The sequence below is a fragment of the Sturnira hondurensis genome, unplaced genomic scaffold, assembly GCF_014824575.4.
Source record: "Sturnira hondurensis isolate 20B ecotype Veracruz unplaced genomic scaffold, ASM1482457v3 Scaffold0006437, whole genome shotgun sequence".
Classification (NCBI taxonomy): domain Eukaryota; kingdom Metazoa; phylum Chordata; class Mammalia; order Chiroptera; family Phyllostomidae; genus Sturnira; species Sturnira hondurensis.
The window spans coordinates 2,164,545-2,183,706 of record NW_028079068.1 but is presented as its reverse complement, the minus strand read 5'-3'; the positions used below and the strand labels follow the sequence as shown (position 1 = coordinate 2,183,706).

At 42.3% G+C, this 19,162-nt stretch overlaps 1 protein-coding gene across 4 annotated transcripts in view; it reads left to right on the top strand.

The window, feature by feature from the left end:
- The first annotated feature begins 335 nt into the window (after positions 1–335).
- UBN2 (ubinuclein 2) overlaps positions 336–19,162 on the top strand; it is a 90,449-nt gene continuing 71,622 nt past the window's right edge. For 2 of the 4 annotated variants that reach the window (XM_037049100.1, XM_037049097.1), the window contains exons 1-2: positions 337–1,219; positions 5,662–5,754. In XM_037049100.1, the coding sequence (XP_036904995.1) occupies positions 749–1,219; positions 5,662–5,754 (564 nt within the window). In that variant the 5' untranslated portion in view covers positions 337–748. Of the gene's footprint in view, positions 1,220–5,661; positions 5,755–19,162 lie in introns of all 4 variants that reach the window. The other 2 variants (XM_037049101.1, XM_037049099.1) reach the window with 2 other exon arrangements.

Sequence of the window (19,162 nt, the reverse complement as noted above, 5' to 3'; positions counted from 1 at the left end):
GCCGAAGGGCGAGTCCAGTTGGAGTTAGCCATTTCCTTTCTCCCCTCGATAACGTAGGGCTGCCGGGATCCTAGGAGGGCAGGTACACTCGCTAGTCCTCGTACCCCTCCTCGCACCCCTCTAACCTTTCTCCGAAACCACCTTGAATCACCAGCTGACAACCCCAATTCTCTAGAGACGAGAGCAGAAAGCACATGCCGGGCTGGCCCCACCGCCATTTAATAGGTCAGTCCCCGGAACATCCAGACGCTCGCCCTTGGCAAGTGCCTCCGATTTCCGGACGTGAACGGGAAGCTTCTCTGGAGCTTTTAGGAAGCTCCTTCCTTTTAGGAAGGGCGCAGACGGCGTCTTCCGTTTCCACGGAAACAGGTCCTCCGTGACGCCACTTCCGCTGACCTGTCTGGACTCCCAGACTGTTGGGAGGAAAAGAGGAAAACTGAGCCACAGCCACGACGGTGGACGCGAGCGTCTCCGGTCTGCGCATGCGCCCGCTTAGTGGCCTGCTTCTATTTATGTGGGGGATCCAACATGGCGGCTACGGCGATCCTGGCGTTGGCTGTGAAGCCTATTAGAACATAGTGGCGGGGAAGGGGGCACGGTCCGCACTCACGGTGGCGTCGGCGGAGACGGCTGAGGGTGGTGGAGGGAAGAAAAGCGACGAAGAGCAAAAGGAGGGGCGGGCAGGCAAAACACTCGGCGTAGAACCGAGCGCCGGGGCGAGCGAGGGCAGAGGGCCAGAACAGTAGGGATGGCGGAGCCTCGCAGAGTATCGTTTATTAGCCTGTCACCGGTGAGAAGGCGCGAGGCCGACTACCCAGGGGCCGAACGCGAGCCGGAGTACCCTCGCGAGCCCCCTCGGCTGGAGCCGCAGCCGCACCGCGAACCGGTCCGGGCGGAGCAGCCGGTCCCGCGGGAGGCTGCCCCCCGGTCGGACGCGCAGCCCCCGCCGCGGGAGAAGCCGCTCCCCCAGCGCGAGGTCAGCCGCGCCGAGCCGCCCATGTCGCTGCAGCGCGAGCCCCCGCGGCCTGAGCCGCCGCCGCCGCCGCTCCCGCAACTGCACTTGCAGCCGCCCCCGCCGCGCGAGTCGGCTTCCCGGCCGGAGCCGCAGCAGAGGCCGCCGAGGGAGACGGTGCGCTTGGAACTGGTGCTCAAGGATCCCACCGACGAGAGCTGCGTGGAGTTCAGTTACCCGGAGCTGCTCTTGTGCGGAGAACAACGGGTACAGAAGGTTCCTCCCTCATTCCCCAGACCCCGGGAGCCTCAGGACCTGACCGTCTCCCTCTCAGTGGTTTGCACCTTCTGACCCCCACCCTGCGCGCCTTGGGTCGCCCTAGAGGGTGGGCTTGGGGGGGCAGAGGCTGAGTGAGTAGACGAGTGGTTGCTGCTGCTTCCGTCTGCTTCCCAGGGTTGGCCGAGGCTCCCACCCGGCTCCATCGATCCACCCCACCCCCCGCCTCGTGCGCCCAAAGCCGCTCGGAGCCGGTTTTATTCTGCATCTTTCGAAATCTCAGATTAAAATCTGAGGTCCCTGCAAGTTGCGTGGTTAGGTTTTTCGTGTGGAGCTCCGGCTGTCCTTTCCAGTAGAAAGGAGGAGAAAACCTTGGGGGACACGCCCCCCCCCCACCGCCCCGATCAAGCAGAGAAATTGTGTAACCCCCTCCAGGATTACCCTCATCTTCATCTCTCATTTGTTATGCTTGGCGCTGTGGCTGCTGAGATGCACTTGCGGCCGTGGAGGGTTTTTCTTAATTGAAGGAGGTGTAAAAGTAATCTAAACATTTCCAGACTAAGAATTCCACTTTAAGGATGAAGGAGAAGTGTTAGTTATCTGGTTCTTTATTTTTTCAATCTCGTGTTGGTTTTGGTAAACCTTTTAATCTTTATTTTCCTCCGGAGTCTGTTCATACTGTAATTGAATGAGGAGGTGACTCTCCTGTTGTATACGGTGCCTGTTACATTTTCTTATTTGAGTTCATGTCATTAGTTTATAGGTCCAAGTTGGATGGAGTATATTGCACTTGGCTATTGTGATTTTTTGGAGAATGATGGAAAAAATCTTAGCTTTGAATTTTTAAAAACTTCATTGAAAATATGTAGCTATGCCTTTGATGGAACCGGTGAACAATGGAGATAGGAGAGCGGTTTGTTGGTAATCGTAATTTTTATTGTGTATTTGTGATGTTAGAAGTAAACTAAGTAGGGAAATGACAGTAACAGTAATTAGAGAACATTTTCTTCTGTTTAGAAATTGTGTTCTTTACTAGGTTCTGCTTTAGCACAGGTCTAGCTAGTGGACTCCAGAAGTCGCCTGTTTAGTTTTTATCCTCAACTATCTTTATAGATGAAATCAATGACTTCTGAGTTTAAAAATATTTTAAACCACGTCACTAGATTTTTTTCTGTGGCCAATTAATCTTTCGATTATTATTTACAAATATTGTTGTGTTGTCAAATCATTACTAAATGTTTTCAACAAAAATGAATTAAGGGGAGAGATCGTTTTGGTCACTTCGTTATAACATTTTGCCCTTTCAACTCATTTTAGTGCCCCTGTTTTTTATAAATGTTATTCCCCCATCCCTAAATTTTTGAAAATATTAGAGCATTTTCCACATAATTGTATTTCATCTAGTAATCCAAGTCTATTTGCAGTTTTACTCCCAAATCTGTTTAATAAATTGCAAGTGAAAAGCATTGTATTGGGGTTAAAATATGTAAGAATGGCTAGTATTTACTGAGTTCTTCCGTGTGCTGGGCACAGTTCTAAGTGTGGTGCCTAGTTTATCCAGTGCTGTGCAGCAGGGCTCCCGGAGGGAGGCGCCCTTATCTGTCCACTTTACAGAGGTGGAGGCCTATGAGTCTTTGCAACAAAGATCTGTCAGATTTTCCTATGATTGCTCCCAATGAACACATTCATTACATAACTGCAGAAAACACCTTTCTAAAATAAAGTTGCCCCAGACCTGTGAAAGGAAATCCTAGGTAGAGAGACTGTCAAACAGCAAAAAGCAATTCTAATGAATTGGTCTGGAAAGTGACAATCCCCAAAGATGGATTTTCTTCCCCTCAAGGCAAGCCCATCAGTTTTAGGGATGTGGTAATATTTTCCAAGTAGCTTTAACTTTGACTTGTCATTGAGCAACATACTATACATATAGCAGGGTGAGAGCAGAGAGTGGAGAAAAAAAGATCTTGTAAAATGAAGAGAAAAAGATTCTAAAATTTTGAAATAGCCACCTATCACTGAATAAGATGTGAGCTTCAGATCCTTGAGTTGATAGATATAGGAATAAAAATGTTACCCGTGCATACCATCTATTTTGGGGTGTATTTAAATCATCCTCCTTCATAAATACATAATGAACAATAACACCCAGATTAACTGAATGCAATCAGAGTCTTTTCTATACTCTGTATTTTATTAATGAGGAAAAGCACAATTAAATGAGCCTGTGTTGGCAAAATATGACAATCAGAACCTCCTTCCAGGTTGTCAGGACACAGGTTAGCTAAACCCTTAACCTTTGTCACCTCTGTAGTGTGTTGAGTCCTGTCTGGGTGGTTCAGGTTGATGACTGAGGCATCACAGTCATCTCTGTCCTGCAGGATTAATTTGTGCACCACTCCTGGCCGAAGGGAAATAGTACAACTTAGAAATATATTTTGGCAGTAATTGATACACAAGAAATTTTTTAAAACTCTTAGTAAATGAAAAAAAAAAGAGTTAACCAGTTCGTACATTTTTGGACCTTTTTTCATTTTTTTGTATATCCAGAATGATAATTGAACGTTTACTGTCAAAGGAAAAAAGACATGATGATAAGTATTCATGTGATTATACTATTGCAGACTTCTATGGTATTCCATTGCTTTTTAGATTGCATATTTTGGATAACATACATATATAGAAGATTTTTTGAAAATGATGTCAAGTTACAGTCAGAGGACAAAATTATTGCCTCAGTTTTGCCTGGTGGCAGCTGGTTATTTTGATATTCATAATTTTCCCATCATTTTCACCTGAAAAGCACACGGTTTACTTAACAGCCTTGATTGTGGGTAGGGAATTATTTCATAACTGTGAAAGAAAAGTGAGCCAATTTTTGTAAATTTATATTTTTACACAGTCAAGCTAATACGAGATTTACTTTTGATGCCTACATAAAATATGTTAGGATGCCACATAAGGTAATTCCTATTAAAAATTATATATCCATGCATTTATGTTTGCACATGGAAGTAAGACCTGGTACTGGGACTTCACACTGACGTGAAGGAACCATTTGTAAAGGCAAGGCATGGTGGTTGCTCACCGGCCTTAGCTTTAGTCTCCACATAAGGCTGTGCCCCAAGCATGCCTTGAATTTATTTTATCATCAGTCTGTTCCAGCTAGTTTACTTCCTTTCAGATTATGTTTATATTTTCCATTGGTATTCCTATTGGGATAAAGGATTCTGTAAATGTATTACTTATTACAGTAATTTAAAAAATTGAATTAAAATTATTCTAATTATTCTATGATTCTAAAATTATTTCCTTTAAGCTTTCAGGTATATTCTGTCCATTTTTTCCTGTCATAGTTTTTAGACTGATCATATCTCAGCCTTTGTATGCAGAATGAGGTGCCCCAGTTCCAAAGTGTGCAAATATTTGTCCCCTTCTGCATTTTTTCTTGCCCTTCAGGGTCAGCCAAATCTGTATCCAGTATTTCAGCTTGTCACATACTTTCATTTTTAGTTCCTTGAAGATGCTACTTCAGTATGAACATCTAGCCTTCCTTAAAAAAAAACAACAACTAACTTTCCAGTCAGTTGTCTTGTGGCTCTTTGTTTTGGCTTTTCTTTGTATCTTGAAAAGTCATATAAATGGAATGTGTCTGCTAAAATAGTAAACTTGAATAAAGGAGTAAAGGATGTGATTTATCTTTTCTAAAAATCTTGTTTGTTTCGGTTAAAATGAAAAATATGAGATCCTAGCTGTGTGGTGGTTTTTTTTTTTGTTTGTCTATTTGCTTTTTTTTTTTTTTTTTAAGAACATGTATTACAATAAACTTTCACTCTCCCCTGCTGGGTGAATCATGTAGTGTTTTCTGTTTGCAGCGACTTCACTTTTCTCACTTTGAGTAAAAGTGGGACAGATTCCCTGTTATCCATTGACAGGATGTAGCTGATGTGGAGGCTGATACTGGGCCTCAGCAGAAAGCCAGGGCAGCTGTAGATGATGTGATAAATCAGGGCAGATGATTAAACACCGACTCTAAAATTAATAATCTAGCGATCCCTTTAGAAACATTTCTGGGCCAAAGCAGTTAATTTTTGTTAGGAGGATCTCAAACGAGAGTTATAAGTGGGATGTTTTTAACCTAATTTTCTTGGGGATCTTTTGCCGTATTTTGGATGGGGTGACCACACAATGACTTTACAGGTAGAGACAATTTGACTTGTTAAGTTCTTATTCACCAAAATAACTATAGAATGTGCAAGAATCCATTAAAACTGTAAATATTTTTTTACTACAAACCAGCATTTCTTTCTAGGTACTTTTAATGCTTCTAACTGACTAATATTTGGAAAAAGTGACTTACTATTAAATTTAAGGATATATTCAACTCTGAATTAATACTAATACTTCTGTTTCTTTTCCCATTCACTTTAAATCAGAAGAAGCCCATTCACACAGAAGACCCATTTAATGATGAGCATCAAGAGAGGCAAGAAGTGGAAATGTTGGCTAAGAAGTTTGAAATGAAATATGTAAGTATAATAAAGTGTTCACTTAGGTAATTTTATCCTGTTGGCCTGTTTTCTTTCTGTGATTGGCTGAGAGGGCTTACAATGTCCATTGAGCACCTTACCTGTTCTCACAAACTGGATCCAAATACAGTAAATGGTTGTAGGTTTGTGATGGTTATAATAGCAGCCATCATTATTTTATTCTTTCTAGAGTCAGGCAGTTTGCTTAGCATATATTATCTTCAGTCCTTACAACTACAAGGTAAGCACTGTTGACCAAGGTTAAGGAACTGATCTAAGGTCACACAGTGTCAAGAGCTAGGCTGCATATACAGGCCTGTCCGGCTCTAATCCTTTGCCCTTCCCACTGCCATTGAGAATGCTAGTTCAGTGTCCTTGGTGTAGTAGTTCTCAACCCTTCCTGCCCCCTAAGAGTGAAGAGAGTGAATGTGTGTATGTCTAAGGCCCCAGTGATCAGAATTAGAAGCAGCCTGAAATTTCTTTGAAAGTGTTTTGTTTACCTTAAAAATGTATGTACTTTTGCCCTGGCTGGTGTAGCTCAGTGGATTGAGCGCAGGCCTGCGAAATAAGGGATCGCGGTTCGATTCCCAGTCAGGGCACATGCCTGGGTTGCAGGCCAGTTCCCAGCAGGGGACTCACGAGAGGCAACCATACATTGATATTTCTCTCCCTCTTTCCTTCCCTTCCCCTCTAAAGATAAATAAATCAAATCTTTAAAAAATGTATGTACTTTTATTATTCTGTGCCATAGTAGATTGGTGCTTTTTTTGTTTGTTTTTTGGAACACAGCTTTTCTCTCTTTTTTTTTGTATTTATTAGTGAAAGGTGTACTTCACATGGAAGCTAAGCAAATTAAAAGTCAATACTTTTTAAAAATCAAGGCTTAAAAACAAATGCAATATACAAAGAACTTTATTTTTTGAGGCTGCATAATATTCCACTATATGGGCATATCACAATTTATTTAACCAGTCCCCAAATAATTTAGATTTTTTCCGAAAATTTGCTATTGTAACCAGTATTATAGTAAGTTATTAGTAGCATGGCATTAAATCTTGCTGGGGAGTCCTTAGATAGTACTTGACATAGAAAAACCAGTGTTCTGAATTGGTTGAAGTGTGAAATTGAGTTCCAAATAATTAAGGTGTGTCCGGGCACTGCCATGTGCAGGGGTTAAAATGTTACTCTTGGTCTAATCCAGATTAAGGGGCTGTATTTCTTCTCTAGGTTTTTTGTTTTTGTTTTTTAGATTTTATTTATTTATCTTCAGAGGGGAAGTGAAGGCGAGAGGGAGAGAAACATCAAGATATGGTTGCCTCTCATGCGTCCCCTGCTGGAAATTGGCCTGCAACCCAGGCATGTGCCCTGACTGGGAATCGAACCGCGATCGTGTGGTTCGCAGGCCCGTGCTCAATCCACTGAGCTACACCAGCCAGGGCTTCTTCTCTAGGTTTTTATTTTAGCTACTCACTCTCTTATTTTCATTCTCATTTAAGATTTAAAATGCCTTTCCTCGTGAAGGCTTTATGTGCCTAAACCTGAAAGCATGCTGTGAATATTATGAGTATCAAATATATATATTATAAAAAATTATGTGGGAACTTTTAACAAAATCATTAGGCTAAGAAAGACCTGGCTGAGGTACTGCATCCAGCTCTGGGCTGTCCCAGAGGATCACTCTCCAACCACAAGGGCTCATATTGCTGTTCAGGGGCAGTAATTCAGGTGTCTGTGTGTGTATTTCTGCACATGCTATGTATACACATCTATGGATAGTCCTGTTTTTAAGTAAATGGTCTTTTCAATACTGTGAGTAAAATCTTAACAATATGTGACCCCACCAAAATTAAATTTTGTTTTTCTAATTTTTATTTTTCTGTTGAGGAGGAAGAGGACTTCATTATTCAAGGCTTGTGAAACACAAAACTCATATCCCTTCGCATTACTTTTGTTTCCTTCATGTTATAATTCAAATGTCTTTATCATCATTTCTGAAAATTGCTGAAGGTTGCTTCTAGCCCTTTGTTTCTTGGAATGAGAGATGCAATTACTGTTAAATTTTGTGTATAGATAATAAAGTACTTCAGCATTTACACAGGATACACAAAGGGGCATAACAGTTGCCCACTCCTGGAAAAACTTCCAAAATAATTGGTCAGACAAGAGATGTATGTATAACATACACATGCAGTGCCAAGCAGTTCCTATAGAAATGAATGGCTCTTTGGAGATTTGAAAGTGAGTGAAGGGCCATTTCAGTTCTTGAAATCAGAGTGCATTTTGGAGACTTTGGTGCTATAATTAAATGGATCCTTACAATCCCCTGGGAACCACATTTCTCTGTAATTCCTGAAATAGCTTTTCTACCCTTTGGAGGATAGTCATGGGTGAGAAGCCGTGTGTTGGAAGGGAGCGGAGGACTTAGGAGCTAACCCAACTGGACTCTGATCCCGTCTTTGCCATTTCAACTCGGGTGACCTTAGTGAGGACTCCGGGCTTTTTTATGTGTTGGTACCTGTGAGAGGCAATAAGATCTGCCTAGCCAATCTTGTAGCACAAGGGTTTTATCAACATCAGGTGAAAAAATAGAATATTAGTGATTGAAATATTGAAAGGGCTGTCTAACTGTGAAGTACTATTTAATCACTGAAAGATATCACTCTGTTGGAGAACTGCTCTCATTCTGTACATGTGAGTTATTTTTTTTTAAGATTTTTATTTATTTATTTATCTTTAGAGGGGAAGGGAAGGAGAGAGGGAGAGAAACATCAATGTATGGTTGCCTTTCGTCTGTGCCCTGCTGGGAGTTGGCCTGCAGGGAACTGGCCTGCAATCCAGGCATGTGCCCTGACTGGGAATTGAACCGCAATCATCTGATTTGCGGGTCCGAGCTCAATCCACTGAGCTACACCAGCCAGGGCGTGAGTTATTTTTTTAAAGATTTTATTTATTTATTTTTAGAGAGAGAGGAAGGGAAGGAGAGAGGGAGAGAAACATCAAAGTGTGAGAGATACATGGTTACCTCTCACAAGCCCCCAACTGGGGACCTTGCCCACAAAGCAGGCATGTGCCCTGACTGGGAATCAAACTGGCAACCTTTTGATTCCCAGGCTGGCGCTCAATCCACTGAGCCACACCAGCCAGGGCTCTTTTTAACATCTGTGGGATTTTAGCCTCTATTAGGTGAATACCCCACTGATGTTGATCTTTTGGTTCAGGTATTCTGTTCCACATGGCCTCTTGTCTTTGGCCCTTTAGTCACTTTTAACTGATTCTTAACTATTGTGGTCTTCTTAAAGACTACAGTAAATTTCCCTGGCTGGTGTAGCTTAGTGGATTGAGCGCGGGCCTGCGGACCAGAGGATCACGGTTCGATTCCCAGTCAGGGCACATGCCTGGGTTGCAGGCCGGTTCCCTGCAGGCCAACTGCCAGCAGGGAACGCACAAAAGGCAACCATACATTGATGTTTCTCTCCCTCTCTCCTTCCCCTCTAAAGATAAATAAATAAAATCTAAAAAAAAAAAAGACTACAGCAAATTATTTGGAACCTTTTAAGAATATCATCAGGGCAGAAACGACCTGGGAAAAGATAGTGTCCATTGTAGGCTCTCACAAAAGATCACTCTGAAACTACAAACGAAGGTCTTAATTGACCTATAATTCCCTGTCCTGTAGTTCAGGAGTAGAACAGTCAGATGTCCCCAGGAGTTTTGCTCCTGTGTCGGGGAAGCAGGCCAGGTAGACAGAGTGGGCGGCTGTCCCAGACAGCAGGGAGCATGTGCCCGCGCCGTGGAGTGCCAGCGGCCACTCAGCGCCATCCCCTGGTGACTTCGAAGGGACTTGGGCTTGGGTTCCTCTAACATCTCTTTTCTTATTTTATTTTTGTTTTTTAGTTTTTAACCTTTGCATTGATTTTTATTGGGGTGACATTGGTTAATTGTATAGATTTTAGATGTACAATTCTACAATATATAATCTGTCTGTTGCACTGTGTATTCACCAACCCAGGTCAGGTCTCCTTAACATCTCTTCCTTTTAAATGTTTGTTTTTAATTAGAACACCTCGTGGGCTAAATGAAATGCATCCGTGGGCCACATTTTCAAGATTTCGCGTGAAACCTTGGTATACTTGCTTTTCTGTGTCTTTCTGGTATATTTAACTCATCATTACATGTACTTTGGCATTTTGCCCTTTCCCTGCTGTGAGCAAAGTGGTTGGTGGTGTGCGTGGGCGGGGCGCCATTTCCATTGTGGAGGAAAACGTGTTTTTAAAAGTTTCAAAGAACTGAGCAAGTTAAATTCAACTGGGGGTTTCCAGATTTGGGCAGAGATAGTGGGTGATGGTGATGATGAATTCTGTGGTTGATGGAAGGCCCGAGTGGCAAGTTTATGGGCTTTTTGTGGTCTTTGGCATGTGTCTCTGATGCTTGTGCTGGAGAGGAGTCACATGAAGTGCAGTAGGCTGCCTCGTGAGGGAGAAGGGAAGGATGGCCTAGAGTACAGGATGTGTCCTTTCTCCTGAAGCCCTGGCTCTGGGTGGAAGGATTAAGGCAGATCTGGTAGCTGAAAAGCAGTGATAACAGAAATTGCAGGGAATGTAAACTTGTAGAAGGAGCACACTGTATTGAATGGTCTCTGGTTTCTTTCCCTCTTCTGCCCTACTTTTATTGCTTACGTCCTGTTTCCTGTTGTCTTGCTCCTTCGGTGACATGACAGTGCATATTCAACATCAGCTGCTAGGTATTTTTTCGGGGGAAGGGGCATCATGACGTAACATTTACTAAATTGGTTGTTAAATATAAATCCTATTAAATAGCTAAGTCCAAGTTTTGGCATTGCTATTCCTCTGTTAGGAGGAAAGCAGGGTACAGTTTAAGTAGGCTCCCTGGCTTTCCTTATTAGATATTTTTTTATAATTGCCTTCTTTTTTAAAAAAATATTTTATCTATTTTATAGAGGGGAAGGGAAGGAGACCAGAGGGAGAGGAACATAAAGGCATGGTTGCCTCGAGTGCACCCCCTACTGGGGACCTGGCCTGCAACCCAGGCATGTGCCCTGATTGGGAATGGAACCAGCAATCCCGTGGTTAGTAGGCCAGCACTCAGTCCACTGAGCCACACCAGCCAGGGCCCTTATTCCTAGTTTTAAGGCTCCAAATATTTAGGCTAAATATACTAATTTCCGATTTAGTTTTTAGATGTTTTCTAGGTTGAGGATTTTTTTCTGAGGTCATGTATATTCTAGAACAGGGAATGAGGTTGGGTTTGATGGGTATAGATCTGTTCTCCTAGGCCTTATAGGTCAGATGGTTGTAAGATTTTAGAGGGTTTTTTTTCTCTCTATTAACCCAGCCATCTTGAAAGATCATGCTATCCTAGAATTAGATAGAAATTCAGTAATAAATGAAAGCACTTAGCATGGTACTTTGTACCTAGCAGGGGCTCAATTAAAACTGATTCGATCGGATGACCATGTATTGTGCCAGGCATTTATTAGCATTCATGAAGTCACATTATGACTTTCAAATCTACTTACTGTACTGTGTAGACTTTGAATACCACCTTTGATACTTCATTCAGTGTGATTTTGGACTCTCAGAGCCTGGTAGCTTCGTATTTATTTTAAAGGGAAGGGTAAGGGTATTTGATGGTGTGAAACTAACTTCTGAGTAGTCTTGTAAGTAAACAGTTGATCGAATGGAGTGAACATTGTTTTGACTCAAAGACAAAGTATATTCATAAAAAGTCTTGATTTTCTTTCAGTGTGGCTTTTAAAACTGATTTTGTCCAGATAGGTTTTAAAGAATGGCAGTATCTTAGAATGACTTTATTATTTCCCATGAGTGACTTCATGGTAAGTACTACTCAATTGAGTGGAAAGGATTTACATTTTTATACTTAAGCTAATTAGGGATTGCTTAAAAAGTGTCCTCAAATATGGGACTGGCACAAGTGGATGTTAAAAAGCGTCTGTGTAGTCTTCCTGGGAGTTCTAAGAATTCCGTCATTTATTTGTGTTGTTAGTTGGTCATCTACACTTGCTGAGGGGTTACAGCTTTTTGGGGAACTCCTTGGCTCATTTTCCTGTTTGGGCCTTAATGTTGTGTCTGGTCACTAAGGGTCAACTTGGTAGGGCTTTGGGTAAAGTGGTTTGGGCAGACTTGCTACCACCACCACAAAATAAATTCTACTTACAAAGCACAAGTAACCATGTATTTAGTTTCTACAGACCAACAACATGATATTGCACATACAGAAAAAACATAAAATAACATTTTGAAATAAACTAATGGGGGTTGTTAAAGCAAGGAGGAGTTCTCAACTTGAATAATAGTTTCTTTATTTCAGTTACTGATTGTGATCACTTGCCATGACATGCCCTTTGAATTCCTTGGCCTCTGAGCTGAATAGCTCTTCAACTTCATTAAATCCCTTAGGAACAAATGAGAATCAGCAGTTTTTAGGGTATTTGGGGGAGAGCCCTGTCTCCATAAGTGGTGATTATGGAAATCTAGGTATTCTATTTCTGTGCTGTGAAATCAGCTCTTGGCTGTCTTTCCACTGGCTTAAATCTCTACCCTTCCCTATCGGCAGGTTAAGAAAATCAGCAGAGGTGCTGAAAGGTTGGGTTGTGACAGGGCTGGGACAGACAGGGAAGCTCTGTGACCAGGGGCTGTTTTCTTCTCAATTACAAGACTGGAGTCTTAGCAATTAGTGTCCTGCTTGCTCTGTCTCCTCAAGGTCATCAATGAATGTTTGTTATTAGTTAGATTTCTTCATGCCCTGGAGGCAAGAGGTGGTCCTGTACCTAGAATATCTTGTTTATTTTATGTTTTCCAGCTTAACGTTTACAGTGTGATCAGACTGCATTGGCTTGAAACACTGAATATCGAGTTAGGCAGGTACTAATGACTCAGTAATTTTCTTCTGAGTCATAGTCCTAGGGGAGTAGATTTAAAGGGGTTTCTTGATTTTAGATGTAGCAAAAATTCAATTTTTTTTAAATTTGGAAAATACATTGTATGTTTTTATAAGATGGATTTATTGTGTAAACTGTTGGCGTTAACCACAGAGATCCAGAGACTTTGTCAAGACTTAATTCTGCTGCAAGGAGTGTTCTTGCTAAGGATGCTGGAAAAGAGCACTTCAGAATAAGCCTGCTCGGGAGACACTGTAAGATAATCCTTTGCCAATCTAGTTGGAGTTCAAGTCCTTCAGGTGAAATTTTAATAATTGTGAATTAACTGGTTTGTGTTTTTTGGCAGCTGCCAGAAGTTTGGTTCCACTTTATACCATTTGCATGTCACTCACGTTTTGCATAATTGGGGAACTAGAGAACTGAGGTTGGAGAATATAAAAGGGGAGGGAGGGAAGGCAGGGTCAGGGAAATGTGCCAGGTGAGGCTGGAGGTGAGGAAAAGTAAACTAAGGCCAGAAAACTGGTGGCCTCTGTTACGCAGGAAGCCACTGGGTGTGCCTGGCAGTGAGTGCTTGGGCCGAAAGCCGTTGCTGTGGGTAACCGAAGACTGCGCAGCCCTGCTGTTGGAGAGGGAGCGCAGGAGGCTGCTCAGTGGGGTGGGTGTGTCAGATCAGGGTTGTCCAGGACCCTCTTCCCACAGTGGGATGGCACTCGCCAACCGAATGCTGCTGAACGCGTGGTGGGCCAGACCTAAGAAAATTAAATATCTTGAATGGGTGATACATGCACTTGATAAAAATTGAAAAGATATGGAAGGTAATATGATGAAAAGCACATCTTCCTGCCCTCCTCCCAGCTAACTGGTTTTCCCCCAGAGGCGATCATCCAAGTTTGAGTTTTTTGTCCCACAGACCTGTGTGTATGTAAGCACTCACAAGTGTCAGAGATTTTGCTCATGGTGAAGAATGTATAAATACAGGTAAGAAAAGAGGAGAAAATAAAAATCCCCTAATCGTCTCTAAGCCCCCTGCCAGGCATAACCACTGTTAGTAGTTGGATCATTGTCCTTCAAGAGCCTTTAATAATGTGTTGCTTACGTATGTGCTCCAGCTCGGAAGGTTTGTAACCACCGTTTAATCGCCTGAGTAGTGCAGGACTACAGCCCTGTGATCAGAAACAAATTTGAGTACACGTATTCAGCCTGAGTTTTCCTTTCCCACTGTCTCCGGTTACATCCTTTGTCCATTGGTGATAACCGTAGTTATTATCTGTTATGATTCTTTGAGCAATTTATGTGTGTGGTGTTGGCATGTACTGATGTGTTGTGTTTTTCATAAATGAGTTTCCACTGTTGTATGATAGTTGAAAAGGCAATATCTTGTTATTTTTTTTAATATAGTTTATTGATTATACCATTACAGTTGTTCTATTCCCCCCTTCATTCCCCTCCACCCACACACTCCCTCCCCCACCCTTCTCCCCCCTTAGTTTATAACCACGTGTCTCAACTTCTTTAGATTCTATATTTCCCCCGCTATTCTCGCCCTCCCCCCTATTTTCTACCTACCATCTATGCTATTTTCTGTGCCTTCTCCCCCCTTCTCCTCCTCCCACCCCCCTGTTTCTAACCCTCCATGTGTTCTTCATTTCTATGGTTCCACTCCTGATCTAGCTGTCCTCTTGGTTTGCTTTTGTTTTAGGTGTGGTTGTTAATAACTGTGTGTTTGCTGTCCTTTCACTGTTGATATTTTTCATCATCTCTTTCTTATATAAGTCCCTTTAGCATTTCATATAATAAGGGCTTGGTGATGATGAACTCCTTGAACTTGACCTTGTCTGAGAAGCACTTTATCTGTCCTTCCATTCTAAATGAAAGTTTTGCTGGATAAAGCAATCTTGGCTGTAGGTCTTTGGATTTCATGACTTGGAATACTTCTTTCCAGCCCCTCCTTGCCTGTAAGGTCTCTTTTGAGAAATCCGCTGACAGTCTGATGGGTACTCCTTTGTAGGTGACTGTCCCCTTATCCCTTGCTGCTTCTAGGATTCTCTCCTTCATTTTAATCTTGGCTAATGTAATGATGATGTACCTTGGTGTGTTCCTTCTTGGGTCCAACTTCTTTGGGACTCTCTGAGCTTCCTGGATTTCCTGGAAGTCTGTTTCCTTTGCCAGACTGGGGAAGTTCTCCTTTATTATTTGTTCAAATAAGTTTTCCACTCGTGGCTGTTTCTTTCCCCCTTCTGGTACCCCTATAAATCTGGATGTTGGAACGTTTAAAGATGTCCTGGAGGTTCCTAAGCCTCTCCTCATTTTTTTGAATTCTCATTTCTTCATTCCTTTCTGGTGGGATGTTTTGTTCTTCCTTCTGGTCCACTCCCTTGATTTGAGTCCCATTTTCCTTTCCATCGCTATTGGTTTCCTGGACATCTCCCTTCATTTCAATTAGTTTAGTCTTCATATGTTCCTCTAATTTGTGACTTTGTTCCTCTAATTTGTGACTGTACTCTACCAATTCTGTGAGCATCCTGATAAATAGTGTTTTAAATTGGGCTTCTGAGAGGCTAGCAATCTGTTGGTCACTTAGAGTTATTGGCTCTGGGACTTTGAGTTCTTGCGCCATCTTTTGGGCTGTTCGTGCCTGTTAAGTAGCAGGATCGGAGCCCTAGGTTTTCACCAGAGCAGGGCCACTCAGTCGCTGGGTTGTGACGCTGTATGTGGGGGCGGGGTCAAAGAGGGACAATGTCTTCCCTCCGGCGCCCGCCGCTGCGACCCCCACCAGCACCGCAGCCACTACCGTCACCAGGGCCACGCGCACCGCTCCACTGCACGCGAGTGTGCCACCGCTGTCAGCCCTCCACCACTGGGTTCGCCCCCTGGGGCCTGCGTGGTCCATCTCACTGCGCGCAAATGTGCGACCTTGGTCAGTCTGCCCCGCACCCTGACTAGGTCCGGGCTGCCTCCGCTCCTAGGTCTGTCCTTCCCGACCCTGCTCCGCTGCTGGCTCTGCCTCTCTTACCGTCCCCGTTGAACGGTTCGTAGCTGTCGGACTTCCGTATAATTCCGTTTTCTGGTCTCTGGGTGTGTGTTAGTTCTCCAAAACTTTTGTTGTATCCAAACTTGGTTGTGGGAGAAGGCGCAGTGTTTCCACCTATGCCTCCATCTTGACGGAAGTGGAATATCTTGTTATTCTGATGTTGTCACTAATATTAACGATTAGGTTGAACACTTTCGGATGATTAGAGGATTTTAATATCCCCTTTTCTGTGAATAGTCTGAGCTCTGGATGACATTTGGTAAACTGCTTATGTTGCCTCCTATAATATGACGTGTTCCTTGACCATGTTGTTTTAAAATGACTTAACATTGAATGAATGTGTCACAGTATATACAATTTATACCTTTATCATTGTTATGGTACCAGAATTGATGTGATATATGGTAAAGATCTTAAATTTGTATGATCTTTTGAGAAGCATTTTTGTCAGATTAGTACAATTATAATTAAGTAAAGCAATTTAACTTTGTTTACTATCATTGAAAAGATTCACATTTACTTTTTTAATGTACTGTGTATATTAGATTATGGACTCAGAACTGTTGACGACAACCGTAGTTTCCTCTGATGACTACTGGTTGCCTTGAAGCCTTACTGTATTTTGCTGTGTGTAATGTGCATCCACTGTTTTTGTGTGCATTATACATGGGATTATTATGCCCATGAAATGTAATCATTATACCCATGTATAATACACATCCTTATTTTTCCCTCAAAAATTTGAGCAAAAAGTGCACATTATACATGGCAAAATACGGTAAATGTTCCTAAATCTGTAGTTAGACACAAGTCACTTGTACTTCTGCATATGTCAGATTCTGCCCATTACAACAGGACCTGTTCCGTTTTTTTAGTTTTCCCCGGGTAAATCTTATAGGCAGCTAGGTATGCCTAGATAAAGAAATATGTTAGGACAGCAGAAAAAGACCATTTTGATTTTTAAGTAGAAAGCGTCAAGGAGGAAAGATTTAAAACTTTGCTGAGTTGTGAAGGTGGAAGAAGTCAGAGAGGATTAAGAGATTATTCCAAATGAGGGGAAAGGAAGAAGAAAGATAAGCAGTGTGAGGGAGGGTGAATAGGTAGATTGAAGGGATCAAAGGTGGAAAACTAAGAAAAATGTTGGAAAGGTAGTTTGAGTCCACGTGGAGAAAGCGTTTTACTAACCCCTTAGTAAGGGTTTTGGGTTTGTCTCATAATGGGCAGGATGCTTCCAGGGCATTTGGGGCAGAGGAATGACAGGAAATCGTATTTTAGACGTGTTAATTAGGTGATACTACGTAGGATAAATTGAGGATAAAGGTAACACAGGGGAGGCTAGTTAAGACATCTCTTACATTTAAGTGAAACTCAGCAGCCAGCGCGACAGCCATGCGGGATGGAAGGACAGCTGTGGGTGTAGATAACGGTGTGAACACAAGTTTGTGGGGGGAGCGTTTTGACATAGAAATTGTCACAGGAGGCTTTAAAAATCAGCATTATGGAAATATAATCAAAGTAAATACAATTCATCCATTTTAAGTGTGCAGTTTGAGGCCTGGCTGGTGTGGCTCAGTGGATTGAGTGCTGGCCTATGAACCAAAGGGTTGCTGGTTTGATTCCCAGTCAGGGCACATGCCTGGGTTGTGGGCCAGGGCCCCAGTAGGGGGCGCATGAGAGGCAACCCCACACTGATGTTTCTCTCCTTCCCTTTCCCTCTCTCTAAAAATGAATAAATGAAGTCTTTTTTTTTTAAAGTGTGCAGTTTGGTGAGTTTTGACAAATGACACAGTCCTGTAACCACTACCACAGTCATGATCTAGGACAATGTCATCACCCTAGAAAGTTCCCTTTTGTTTCTCTGCAGATCAGCTGCTCCTTCCACCTCTGGCAACTTCTGATTCTTTCAGTCTTTTGTGCCTGGCTTCTTTCACTTAGCATAATGCTTTTGAAATTCATCCATGTGTTGTATGTATCAGTAGTTCCTTTCTCTTTGTTATTATGACATGCGTATCGGGCTGTCTTCAGTTTGGGGCTGCTCTGAATAAAGGTGCTTTGCATACACACACACAATGGAATATTACTTGACCATAAAAAAGAATGAAATCGTAGTATTTGGGACAACGTGTGTGTGGACCTAGAGTGTATTTATGCTAAATGAGGTAAGTCAGGCAGAGAAAGACAAATACCTTGTGATTTCACTTACATGTGGAATCTAATGAACAGAATAAATGAACTAACAAAACAGAAACAGACTCAAAGTGGCTTTATCATTTTGTACCACCCGTGTAGGATAGTTTCAGTTCCTTCCCTTTCTTGTTAACACTTGGTGTCAGCAGCCTTTATTTATTTTTAATCATCAACTTTTTAAATTTTAGCAAATAATACAGTGTGAAGGCAGGTAAATAGGATGTATAACATGAGAATGTGAAGCAGAAGTTAATCTGTAGACAGGTGGCAGTGGGGACAGCTTACAGTTTGGGTATCGAGCAGGGGTCTCTGAGGGGAAAAAAGACCCGGAGGCTCCCCACCTTCTCTGATAGAACTTGAACGGTACTTGGAGTCAGACAGTCCTGGGCTTGAAGATTGGCCGTTACTTTCTGTGTGAGCCTAGACAAGTTAATTGTTCCAAGCTTTAGTTTTTCTCCATTTGTGAAATGTGAAATAACAGGTCATTGTACGTAGTATAGGTGCCAGTGCAAAGCCAGCATTCAGTGAGTGGTAACTGTCATACTCATCGGGTCTGGTACTTAAATACAAGTTTAAGCCCCCATAACTTGTGACTTTCTTGTAAATATCTGCTGCACGTGTTTCCTTCATAACTGGTCTCTTCCCCAACTGTGTTCATTCCTCACCACTGTCGACAGAGTGATTTTCTTAAGCACTAATCTTATCAGGTTGTTTTTTTCCATTCTAACACTTTGGGGTCCCTGTGGGGGGTTAGTTCCACTAGCCCTTGTCTGAACATAAATATTTCTGGAAAGCCCTGATTAGGTCCTCTGTTTAAAAAAATCTCAGCACCACTTACATTTTTCTTTCTTCCATTTATCACAACTGTAATTATTTTAAATTTTTTTCTCCTCTCCACAATACTATAAAATCCATGAAGGCTGATACTTGATAGGTTCTCAGTAAATTTCTTAAGTAGATTGTGTTGTTTTAAATTGCTTAAGGATAAGACTTTGCACTTAAATTTAAATTCCTTCTGATATTTAATGCGTTGTTTTTTTTTTAAGATTTTATTTATTTGTTTTTAGAGGGAAGGGAAGGAGAAAGAGAGGGAGAGAAACATCAATGTGTGGTTGCCTCTCATGTGCCCCCCTACTAGGGATCTGGTTTGCAACCCAGGCATGTGCCCTGGCTGGGAATCGAACTGGTAACCCTTTGCTTCACAGGTCCGTGCTCAATCCACTGAGCTACACCAGCCAGGGCAACTTTCTTTTTTTAAAAAATATTTTAAA